This window comes from Rhinoraja longicauda, chromosome 37 (assembly GCF_053455715.1).
Source record: "Rhinoraja longicauda isolate Sanriku21f chromosome 37, sRhiLon1.1, whole genome shotgun sequence".
Lineage (NCBI taxonomy): Eukaryota > Metazoa > Chordata > Chondrichthyes > Rajiformes > Arhynchobatidae > Rhinoraja > Rhinoraja longicauda.
The window spans coordinates 11,145,676-11,158,247 of NC_135989.1; the positions used below are offsets into that span (position 1 = coordinate 11,145,676).

At 46.8% G+C, this 12,572-nt stretch overlaps 1 protein-coding gene across 4 annotated transcripts in view; it reads right to left on the reverse strand.

The window, feature by feature from the left end:
• Positions 1-12,572, reverse strand: part of LOC144610520 (nuclear receptor subfamily 5 group A member 2-like) — a 45,839-nt gene that overhangs the window by 8,650 nt on the left and 24,617 nt on the right. For all 4 annotated transcript variants that reach the window (XM_078429293.1, XM_078429295.1, XM_078429292.1 and 1 more), the window contains 2 exons: positions 10,807-10,948; positions 8,214-8,857 (listed from right to left, as the gene is read on the reverse strand). In XM_078429293.1, the coding sequence (XP_078285419.1) occupies positions 8,214-8,857; positions 10,807-10,948 (786 nt within the window). The remainder of the gene's footprint in view (positions 1-8,213; positions 8,858-10,806; positions 10,949-12,572) is intronic.

Sequence of the window (12,572 nt, forward strand, 5' to 3'; positions counted from 1 at the left end):
CTGCATGGGTTTTCTCCGAGATCTTAGGGTTTCCTCCCGCACTTCAAGGGCGTACAGGTTTGTAGGTTAATTGGCTTGGTATAAATGTGAAATTGTCCCTAGTGTGTTTAGGGTAGTGGTAGTGTGCGGGGATCGCCGGTCGGTGCGGTCAGGGTGGGCCGAAGGGCCTGTTTCTGTGCTGTATCACTAAACTAAACTAGACTTGGCCTCTACAGACAATGAATTCCACGGATCCCCCACCCACTTCGAAGAAGAGGGGACTCGCAGGTGAGGAGAGCAATGACAGTGTAAAATCTTACTCTGAGCTAAGGGGTCAGTCTGAACTATGGGAGTGGAGAGGAAGCAGGATGGGATGCTGAATGATATATTGCAGGGGCTTTTCCTGTATGCGTCTCCGTGGATTAGTAAGGAAGTGAAGGGACACGTTCAGAAATCAACACACACAAACATCTCTTCAGAAAAACGTGGGCACTTTCCTGTCATTTTTCTGTTCACAGTGTGATGTGCTCCCATCATCCTGTTTCACACAATCTCTCCGGCACATGCATCCCATAAAAGGGAGCAAGCCTGTCAGCAGTGCAAGTAAACAAGCCCTTGATATTCTAAGCTCGGCAAACATAGTATCAGGAAATCAACAGGTCCCTTACAGAGAATGCACGCGTAAAAATGTCGCTAACAAATCACTTCAGCATTTTGTCCCATTCCGCTGCTAAGGGCAACAGGTATTCAGCTTAAAGCCTCCACACCAAGTCAGCTTAAAGTTTAAAATACTTTCAGCTGAGCAAACTAGTTTAATGTTAATACGCCCTCCGATATACAAGAGGACATTCGCAGGTCCTAAGCTGGAAATATGTCATTAAACTGGAAAGAGTTCAGAGATTTATGAGGATGTTCCTAGGACTTGAGGGCCTGAGTTATAGGGAGAGTTCGGGCAGGCTAGGACTTTATTTATTGGTGTCAAGGAGGCTGAGGGGTGTCTTATGGATCTGTAAGGGTCACGACTGGAAACGTCACCCATTCCTTCTCTCCAGAGATGCTGCCTGTCCCGCTGAGTAACTCCAGCATTTTGTGTCTATCTTCATTTTAAACATCTGCAGTTCCTTCCTGCACATAATTTTCACTCTAAATTGGCCGAATCAAAGTCCTATAAAGCAGCATCAAGTAAGATTTGGGACAAGTTGTTGAAAACACATGGCATACATCAGGAAGTGCGTTCAGTGTCGGCTTTGTGATAAAGACAGCATGAACCAAAGGGGTTCCCTATCCTCGGGAACACAGCCCCCTCCGTCCTGTTTATTTGGCCTGTCGGGCCAGTTCCTGAAAGGCGATGAGGCACCATGTCCTCCTGAGCAGATGAGCCCTCAACAAAGAATGCTCTTCCTGTGACACTTCTCATCCGCAGCTCCCTCCCTCCCCCACAACACACAACTGGTGCTTCCGAACATCCAAACCAAACAATCACGGGCAGGCAGGAGACTGCCTTCTGGGTTGTAGAAACAATGAACTGCAGAAGCCAAAGTGGGACACAGAAGCTGGGGTAACTCATCGGGTCAGGTAGCATCTCCGGGAAAATAGGATGGGTGACGTTTTGGATCGGGAGCCTTCCTGTACACACTTGGCAGGTGTTGCACACATTCAGGACTGTGCTAGACGCAAAATGCTGGATTAACTCAGCGGGACAGGCAGCATCTCTGGATAGGAATGGGTAATGTTTCAGGTCGAGACCTTTCTTCTGAAGAAGTGTCTCGACCCGAAATTTCACCCGTTCCTTCTCTCCAGAGATGCTGCCTGTCCCGCTGAGTTACTCCAGCATTTTGTGTCTATCTTCGGTGTAAACCAACATCTGCAGTTCCTTCCTACACATTCAGTGCTGTGCTGTTACATTCGATGTGTCCTGACTAATAGAACTTTAAGTTCTGCTTGAATCAGTGGAGATTAACAATCTTCAGCCTGAAGTAAGGTCCTAACCCGAAACGTCACCCATCTATTATCAGAAGTGTTGGATATTTTAAAATGCTCTTCATAAACTATAGTAAACTTCTTTGTTTTAAACCAGTGAAGTGGTAACATTTGTATGAAATAACATGTGGAATTTGATAAAACGTTCGCAACTTGTCCAAGATACATAGTGATAACATCTCAATATTGGTAAAGGAATGTATACTTTTTACCTAATCTGAGCAGGAAGTTTTCACTTTGAATGTTTGTATCTTCTTTGATGGAGATAAATCAAATGTTCTGTCAACATATTGATAGTTTGGTGATAAACAGAAACTTTTAAGATAGACACAAAATGCTGGAGTAACTTAGCGGGACAGGCAGCGTCTCTGGAGAGAAGGAATGGGTGACGTTTCACCTCGAGACCCTTCTTCAGACTGAGAGTCGGGGAGAGGGAAACAAGAGATATGGAAGGGGACAAAGAACATGTAAGGTGTGAAAATGACAGATCAAAGCAGATGATGATCAAGGGAATGTACAATTGTTGGATGAAGGGAAGGTGGCAATGAGGCATACAAACTGTAAAATCTATCAGGAGGACAGTGAAACTAGTCGGAGAACTAGGGTGGGGGATTAATGGAGAGAGAGAGAGAGAGAGAAAGCAAGGGTTACTTGAAGTTAGAGATTTCAATACTCATACAGATGGGTTGTAAGCTGCCCAAGCGAAATATGAGGTGCTGTTCTATATTAGCAGAAACATTTAGTTGGGCTGTTAATCGGTAATTACAGGGGTAATTTAGAGCAGTTACGTCATCTTTAGTGCCCCCATTGGCAGCATCCTTTCCGCACCGAGGACCGAGGTGAGAAAACATTTCTTCACACAGAGAGTGGTGAGTCTGTGGAATTCTCTGCCACAGAAGGTAGTTGAGGCCAGTTCATTGGCTATATTTAAGAGGGAGTTAGATGTGGCCCTTGTGGCTAAAGGGATCAGGGGGTATGGAGAGAAGGCAGGTACAGGTTACTGAGCTGGATGATCAGCCATGATCATATTGAATGGCGGTGCAGGCTAAGGGCCGAATGGCCTACTCCTGCACCTATTTTCTATGTTTCTATGTTTCTATCTATAGATTCCACATGTACACCAGCTTTATCCCATCACCACCTCTTTCACCCCCTTTGCAATCTGCTGAAACTGTTTGAACAACATCTAAAATCAGATGGTCCCAAATTCCCTCCAAAGAAATATCAGGCAGACAGGAGCGATTGTTGACCATTTCCAAACCCAATTTCCTTATTGCAACAGAACATAGGCACAAGATGCTGGAGTAACTCAGCGGGACAGGCAGCATCTCTGGAGAGAAGGAATGGGTGACAATTGCAACAGTTGTTCCGAACCGACTCGATTGTGAAGCCGCAGTGCGGCATTTGATGCAGAGAATAGCTTTGTCTGAAGAAGGGTCCCGGCCCGAATTGTCACCTATTCCTTTCGTCCAGAGAACGGAGTAATTCTGACCCGTTGAATTACTCCAGCATGTTTTGATCTGTTGAGCTTCATCTGTGTTATCCACCACTACCTATTTCCACTTCTATTGCCTCTCCCTTAACTTATTTGTGGCCAAAACCCTCCTCTCTGATTTAGTTACCTCTTGACTCAAGTGGTCTGTTATTGGGCTTTAGTTTAGTTTAGTTTAGTTTAGTTTGGTTTGGTTTGGTTTGGTTTGGTGTGGTGTGGTGTGGTTTGGTTTGGCTTGGTTTGGTTTGGTTTGGTTTGGTTTGGTTTGGTTTGGCTTGGTTTGGTTTGGTTTGGTTTGGTTTGGCTTGGTTTGGCTTGGTTTGGTTTGGTTTGGTTTGGTTTGGTTTGGTTTGTTTTGGTTTGGCTTGGTTTGGTTTGGCTTGGTTTGGCTTGGTTTGGCTTGGTTTGGTTTGGTTTGGTGTGGTTTGGCTTGGTTTGGCTTGGTTTGGTTTGGTTTGGTTTGGTGTGGTTTGGCTTGGTTTGGTTTGGTTTGGTATGGTTTGGTTTGGTTTGGTTTGGTTTGGTTTGGTTTGGTTTGGTTTGGTTTGGCTTGGTTTGATTTGGTTTGGTTTGGTTTGGTTTGGCTTGGTTTGGTTTGGTTTGGTGTGGTTTGGCTTGGTTTAGTTTGGTTAGTTTAGTTTAGTTTAAAAATACAACAAAGAAACATGGCATTGAGTCCACACTGACCATTATCTATCACATTCACACTAGCTAGACACAAAGAGCTGGAGTAACTCAGCGCGTCAGACAGCATCTCTGGTGACAAGGAATAGGTGACATTTCGGGTCGAGACCCCATCACCTGTCCATGTTCTCCAGAGATGCTGCATGACACATTGAGTTACTTCAGCACCTTGTGCCTTGTTTTAAAAACCAGCATCTGTAGTTCATTGTTTCTACATAGAACAGTACAGCATAGGATCAGACTCTTTGAAACCTTTCACATCACAATAGACAATAGACAATAGACAATAGGTGCAGGAGTAGGCCATTCAGCCCTTCGAGCCAGCACCGCCATTCAATGTGATCATGGCTGATCACTCTCAATCAGTACCCCGTTCCTGCCTTCTCCCCATACCCCCTCACTCCGCTATCCTTAAGAGCTCTATCCAGCTCTCTCTTGAAAGCATCCAACGAACTGGCCTCCACTGCCTTCTGAGGCAGAGAATTCCACACCTTCACCACTCTCTGACTGAAAAAGTTCTTCCTCATCTCCGTTCTAAATGGCCTACCCCTTATTCTTAAACCGTGGCCCCTTGTTCTGGACTCCCCCAACATTGGGAACATGTTTCCTGCCTCTAATGTGTCCAATCCCCTAATTATCTTATATGTTTCAACAAGAACCCCCCTCATCCTTCTAAATTCCAGTGTATACAAGCCCAATCGCTCCAGCCTTTCAACATACGACAGTCCCGCCATTCCGGGAATTAACCTAGTGAACCTACGCTGCACGCCCTCCATAGCAAGAATATCCTTCCTCAAATTTGGAGACCAAAACTGCACACAGTACTCCAGGTGCGGTCTCACCAGGGCCCGGTACAACTGTAGAAGGACCTCTTTGCTCCTATACTCAACTCCTCTTGTTACGAAGGCCAACATTCCATTGGCTTTCTTCACTGCCTGCTGTACCTGCATGCTTCCTTTCATTGACTGATGCACTAGGACACCCAGATCTCGTTGAACTCCCCCTCCTCCTAACTTGACACCATTCAGATAATAATCTGCCTTTCTATTCTTACTTCCAAAGTGAATAACCTCACACTTATCTACATTAAACTGCATCTGCCATGTATCCGCCCACTCACACAACCTGTCCAAGTCACCCTGCAGCCTTATTGCATCTTCCTCACAATTCACACTACCCCCCAGCTTAGTATCATCTGCAAATTTGCTAATGGTACTTTTAATCCCTTCGTCTAAGTCATTAATGTATATCGTAAATAGCTGGGGTCCCAGCACCGAACCTTGCGGTACCCCACTGGTCACTGCCTCCCATTCTGAAAGGGACCCATTTATCCCCACTCTTTGCTTTCTGTCTGTCAACCAATTTTCTATCCATGTCAGTACCCTACCCCCAATACCATGTGCCCTAATTTTGCCCACTAATCTCCTATGTGGGACCTAGTCGAAGGCTTTCTGAAAGTCGAGGTACACCACATCCACTGACTCTCCCCTGTCAATTTTCCTAGTTACATCCTCAAAAAATTCCAGTAGATTTGTCAAGCATGATTTCCCCTTCGTAAATCCATGCTGACTCGGAATGATCCCATTACTGCTATCCAAATGCTCAGCAATTTCGTCTTTTATAATTGATTCCAGCATCTTCCCCACCACTGATGTCAGACTAACTGGTCTATAATTACCCGTTTTCTCTCTCCCTCCTTTCTTAAAAAGTGGGATAACATTTGCTATCCTCCAATCCACAGGAACTGATCCTGAATCTATAGAACATTGAAAAATGATCTCCAATGCTTCCACTATTTCTAGAGCCACCTCCTTAAGTACCCTGGGATGCAGACCATCAGGCCCTGGGGATTTATCAGCCTTCAGTCCCATCAGTCTACCCAAAACCATTTCCTGCCTAATGTGGATTTCCTTCAGTTCCTCCATCACCCTAGGTTCTCCGGCCCCTAGAACATTTGGGAGATTGTGTGTATCTTCCTCAGTGAAGACAGATCCAAAGTAACGGTTTAACTCATCTGCCATTTCTTTGTTCCCCATAATAAATTCCCCTGTTTCTGTCTTCAAGGGACTCACATTTGCCTTGACTATTTTTTTCTCTTCACGTACCTAAAAAAACTTTTGCTATCCTCCTTTATATTATTGGCTAGTTTACCCTCGTACCTCATCTTTTCTCCCCGTATTGCCTTTTTAGTTAACTTTTGTTGCTCTTTAAAAGAGTCCCAATCCTCTGTCTTCCCACTCTTCTTTGCTATGTTATACTTCCTCTCCTTAATTTTTATGCTGTCCCTGACTTCCCTCGTCAGCCACAGGTGTCTCTTACTCCCCTTAGAGTCTTTCCGCCTCTTTGGAATAAATTGATCCTGCAACCTCTGCATTATTCCCAGGAATACCTGCCATTGCTGTTCTACCGTCTTCCCTGCTAGGGCCTCCTTCCAGTCAATTTTGGCCAGCTCCCGCCTCATGCCTCTGTAATCCCCTTTGCTATACTGTAATACCGACACTTCCGATTTTCCCTTCTGCCTTTCCATTTGCAGAGTAAAACTTATCATGTTGTGATCACTGCCTCCTAATGGCTCTTTTACCTCTAGTCCCCTTATCAGATCAAGTCCCACTCCGCCCCCATCAGGTCATGGTAAGGGCTAGCTATTGGTCTCCTCCCAGGGCAGCACAGTGGTGCAGCGGTAGAGTTGCTGCCTTACAGCGCCAGAGACCCGGTTCAATCCTGACTACGGGTGCTGCCTGTATGGAGTTTGTACGTTCCCGTTGTGACCGCGTAGGTTTTCCTGGGGTGCTCCTGTTTCCTCCAACACTCCAAAGATGTACGGGTTTGTAGGTTAATTGGATTTGGTACAAAATGATAAATTGTCCCTAGTGTGTTGGATTGTGCTAGTGTATGGGTGATTGCTGGTCAATGCGGTCTCGGTTTCCACACTGTACCTCTAAAGTGCAAAGAACCAGTCACGTTGTTGTGTAGAAAATTCTAGCCAGCTTATCATTTCCAGAAGATAGACACAAAATGCTTGAGTAACTCAGCGGGACAGGCAGCATCTCTGGAGAGAAGGAATGGGTGACGTTTCGGGTGAAGGCCCTTCTTCAGACTGAGTGTTGGGGGAAAAGGAAACGAGAGATATAGATGGTGATAGAGAGAGATATAGAACAAATGAATGAAAGATATGCAAAAAAGTGATGATGATACTGGCCATTGTTTGCTGTTTGCAAGGTGACAATAGACAATAGACAATAGACAATAGGTGCAGGAGTAGGCCATTCAGCCCTTCGAGCCAGCACCGCCATTCAATGCGATCATGGGGAAAATCTGGTACAATTTGGGAGGGGGAGGGTTGGAGAGAGAGGGAATGCAAGGGTTATTTGACAATGGAGGAGGCCTAGCTCAATGTGGGAATGGGATGGGGAATTAAAGTGTTTGGCAACCGGGAGATCAGGTAGGTCCAGGCGGACTGAGTGAAGGTGTTCTGCGAAACGATCAGCCAGTCAACGTTTGGTCTCTCCGATGTATAAAAGTCCACCTCTTGCACAATGGATACAGTAGATGACGTTAGTGGAGGTGCAAGTAAACCTCTGCCTAACCTGAAAGGACTGTCGGGGACCCTGGACAGAGGCGAGGGAGAAGCTTTGTTGTCTTATGTCTTAAATAGTACCATAAGTGCAGATAAGACAATAGACAATAGGTGCAGGATGAGGCCATTCGACCCTTCGAGCCAGCACCGCCATTCAATGTGATCATGGCTGATCATTCTCAATCAGTACCCTGTTCCTGCCTTCTCTCCATACCCCCTGACTCCGCTATCCTTAAGAGCTCTATCCAGCTCTCTCTTGAATGCATTCAGAGAATCGGCCTCCACTGCCTTCTGAGGCAGAGAATTCCACAGATTCACAACTCTCTGACTGAAAAGGTTTTTCCTCATCTCAGTTCTAAATGGCCTACCCCTTATTCTTAAACTGTGGCCCCATTTCTATGTGCAGGACAGTTATTTGTGAGCCTTTCTTGACAGTGTTATGAGCATTTTGTGAATGAGAAACATGGTTAACACGACAGAGTTGCTTTGTCCGTGCGTTACCTTCAGCTCCTTGAAGTAGATGCTGCTTCTTGCCCACTCCACCAAGGAGAACAAGGTTTGGTCGGCCATCTTGCACATGATCCCAAAGGTGTTGAGCCTCTCGTGCTTCCCTCTGGCCGTCTGCTCTTGCTGCAGGTAGTTCAAGATCTTGGCCCGCACCTGCGCCTCGTCAGGCTCGCACTTGACCAGCTCCTGCATCAACTGCGGCACGGCGGCGCTGGAGGAGGGCCTGTAGGCCACAACGTACGGGTTTCCCAGCAGCGACTCCTGCGTGCCGGAGCAGCCGGCCTCCACGTACTCCGCCTTGACGTGGCAACCGGGGAAGGGGCTGCACACTTGGTACCCTGCCGCGGTGCCGTGAGCCCCGATGGACATGTTGACCGGCAGGGAGGCGTCCTGGTCTCCCGTCGGCGACGACAGGCTGTTGTAACTCAAGGATAGGCACCTGGACACCGAGTGTAGACCTTCACCGGAGATGGGGCCATTCAGGTCTGCCGACAAACTTTGCATCACGTACGCTGTGGAATCCAATTTGACCCTGCTGCTATGGACCAGGGCCTTCTTCTGTTGCTTCAGTGCCCTGTCCTGCTTGTACAAAGGCCCAAACTTGTTGCGGCCGCCACGCATACGGTCTGCTCTCACCGCTGTGAATCAAAACGTTTCCAGTTAGAGCCGCGGAAAACCGAAGCCTCCTATTTTTTTGGGTGTATCAAAAATAATTTATTGAATCACGATACGAAATAACACAAAACCACACCCATCACCTTGGTACAAAGTCACCAAATTATCTGACACACTAAATGTTCAAATAACTATAGTACAATCCTTATTCCACCCCCTGCGGTGCCCAGCGTCCCGGAAATCCCCCAGGGTGCCCATGGACAGCGTGCAGTCCCTCTCTAACCGCGCCCGGGCACGGACGTGACCCCAGAAATGGGGCAGGCAGCCGGCGCGGGCAGAGCCCTCTTCCGCCTGGCGCCATGACTCGCGGATGGCCAGCTTGGCCAGGCCCAGGAGCAACCCAACCAGGACATCTTCAGCCCCACCCTCTCCCCTACGCACAGGGGTGTGCAAAGGTGAGGGTGGTGGGTGTGAGGTGCAGCCAGAAGACAAGCAGCGGCCCCTTTAGATATTGGAACAGGGGTTGCAACCTCACACACTCCATGTACACGTGGTACACAGACTCACGCATTCCATGTACACGTGGAACACAGACTCACACACTCCATGTACACGTGGTACACAGACTCACACACTCCATGTACACGTGGTACACAGACACACACTCCATGTACACGTGGAACACAGACTCACACACTCCATGTACACGTGGAACACACTCACACACTCCATGTACACGTGGTACACAGACTCACACACTCCATGTACACGTGGTACACAGATTCATACACTCCATGTACACGTGGAACACAGACTCCTTGAATTCCAGTTTAATTTTAATGAATTAAAGCCAAATTAATTTTAATTAATTTATAGGCAACACAGTGGTCTGGCAGTGGAGCTGCTGCCTTACAGCGCCAAAGACCCAGGTTTGATGTTGACGGGTGCTGTCAATGTGGAGTTTGCACATTATCCCAGAGACCACGTGGGTTTTCTCCGGGTGCTCTAGTTTCCTTCCACACTCCAAAGATGGCAGGTTTGTAGGTTAAGTGTAGGAAGGCACTGCTGATGCTGGTTTAAACCAAAGATTGACACAAAAAGCTGGAGTAACTCTAACGGGACAGGCAGCATCTCTGGAGACAAGGAATGATATTTCAAGATCCAAAACGTCACCCATTCCTTCTCTCCAGAGATGCTGCCTGTCCCGCTGAGTTACTCCAGCATTTTGTGTCTATCTTAGGGTTGTGGGTTAATTGGGGTCTGTACATTTCCCCTAGTGTGTGGTGAGTAAATGAGCAAATAGGGTAACATAGAACATTGTTGGGGGTTATGGGGAGAAGGCAAGAGAATGGAGTTAAGAGGGAAAGATAGATCAGCCATGATTGAATGGCGGAGTAGACTTCATGGGTCGAATGGCCTAATTCTGCTCCTATCACTTGATTTTATGAACTTGTGTATGGGCGATCGATGGTTGGCATTGACTCGGTGGGCTGAAAGGCCCTGTTTCCACTCTGTAACTCCAAACAAAACTGATTATTTGATCATAAATTCCTCAGGTGCAATGATGTAATTTAAATCTATGTGTGAATTAATGGGTCCAGAACTGTGGCTACTGATCTAGTAAATGAACCATCAGGCAGCATTCCCTCTCTCTCTATCCCTCCACCACCCAAGTTGCACCAGCTTCTCATTTTCACCCTACAATACAGCTCACAATGGCCTGTTTCCTTTATCATCGTTACTTTTTTGCGCATCTTTCATTCATTGTTCTTTATCTCTCCACAGCACCTTCTATATCTCTTGTTTCCCTCATCCCTGACCAGTCTGAAGAAGGGTCTCGACCCGAAACGTCACCCATTCCTTCTCTCCAGAGATGCTGCCTGTTCCCGCTGAGTTACTCCAGCATTTTGCGTCTATCACCACATTCATGATTACAGGTGCATGCAAAGGTAAGTGTGCGATGTCCAAATACCTTCCAACTTCATCCCCACGGTCAGACACTTCTGAAATCGGCAGTAAGGACATCGCTTCCTCTGCGTTTTGTCAATCTGACAGCTCTGGTTTTCCACGCAGGTGTAGTGTTTGTTGTTCTGGACCGTACGCTTGAAAAACCCCTAAAAATAGAAGAGTGCACATGGCTTCTGAGTTTAGTTAATCAGCGGCAGTTCCTCTGAGCTCTGGAGAGGCAGCTGGCTTGACAAGAGATACATCAGGCGAGGAAGTCGTGCTCTGACCTCTCGTTTCCCAGCCAGAGATGTTGACCGTTTCCGCCTGGCCTCCATGAGACCGTTTCAGCCCATGACATAATTTGTTGGCCAACCTCTGTGCGTGTGTGTGTGTGTGTGTGTGTGTGTGTGTGTGTGTGTGTGTGTGTGTGTGTGTGTGTGTGTGTGTGTTTGCTTCTGCTCAGAACATTCTTGCTCTTCGCAATGCCTGTTAGCTGTTGAACAGAAGACAATTGTGTATAAGAACCTTACCATTGGCCTTGTGTAGGAAGGAACTGCAGATGCTGGTTTAAACCGAAGATAGACACAAAAAGATGGAGTAACTCAGTGGGTCAGGCAGCATCTCTGGCGAAAAGGAATGTGTGACGTTTCGGGTCAAGACCCTTCTGCAGACTGAGAGTCAGGGGAAAAAGGAAATGAAAGATATAGACGGTGATGCAGAGAGATATAGAATAAATGAATGAAAGATATGCAAAAAATTAACGATGATAAAAGAAATGGGCTGTTTGTTAGCTGTTTGTTAGGTGAGAACGAGCAGACAATGAGACTTGTCAACGTGCACATAGGACCATACCGTTGGCGTAATCAACATGTACGTAGATTGTTGAACAGAGGACCATAGTGCATGGGATCATAGCAGACCTTATCATGAGCCTTACCAATATGCATGTAGGTTGTTGAACAGAGAACGATTGGGCATGGGACCATACCAGACCTTACCATTAGCCAACATGAGATCAAATCGTGCCTTAACACATCGTGAATTCAATAGAACATATTGCCGTGTATACACAAAGTGCTGGAGTATCTCTGAAGAAGGGTCTTGGCCTGAAGCCACCTAACCATGTTCTCCAGAGTTGTTGCCTGACCTGCTGAGTTACTCCAGCACTTTGTGTCTTTTTATTTTGTTGCTGAAGCGGCATCTGCAGTTCCTTGATTCTATGGGCGGCACGGTAGCGCAGCGGTAGAGTTGCTGCTTTACAGCGAATGCAGCGCCGGAGACTCAGGTTCGATGCTGACTACGGGTGCTGTGCTGTAAGGAGTTTGTACGTTCTCCCCGTGACCTGCGTGGGTTTTCTCCGAGATCTTCGGTTTCCTCCCACACTCCAAAGACGTACAGGTATGTAGGTTAATTGGCTGGGTAAATGTAAAAATTGTCCCTAGTGGGTGTAGGATAGTGTTAATGTACGGGGATCACTGGGCGGCACGGACTTGGTGGGCCGAAAAGGCCTGTTTCCGGCTATATATGATATGATATGTAGAACAGTACAGCACAGGAATAGGATGTTCATCGAACAAAGTCCGTGCCAAAAATGATGTCCGATTAAACTAATCTCCTCTGTCTGCACGTGATCCATAACCCTCCACTCCATTCAAATCCATGTGGTTTCCTAAAATCTCCCTCCACCGCCACTCCTGGCAGTGCATTCCAGGCACCCACCATTCTCTGATGAATTAACTTACCCCTCACATCTATATATTCAAACTCTCGTTTGTTTGTTTATTTGTGATC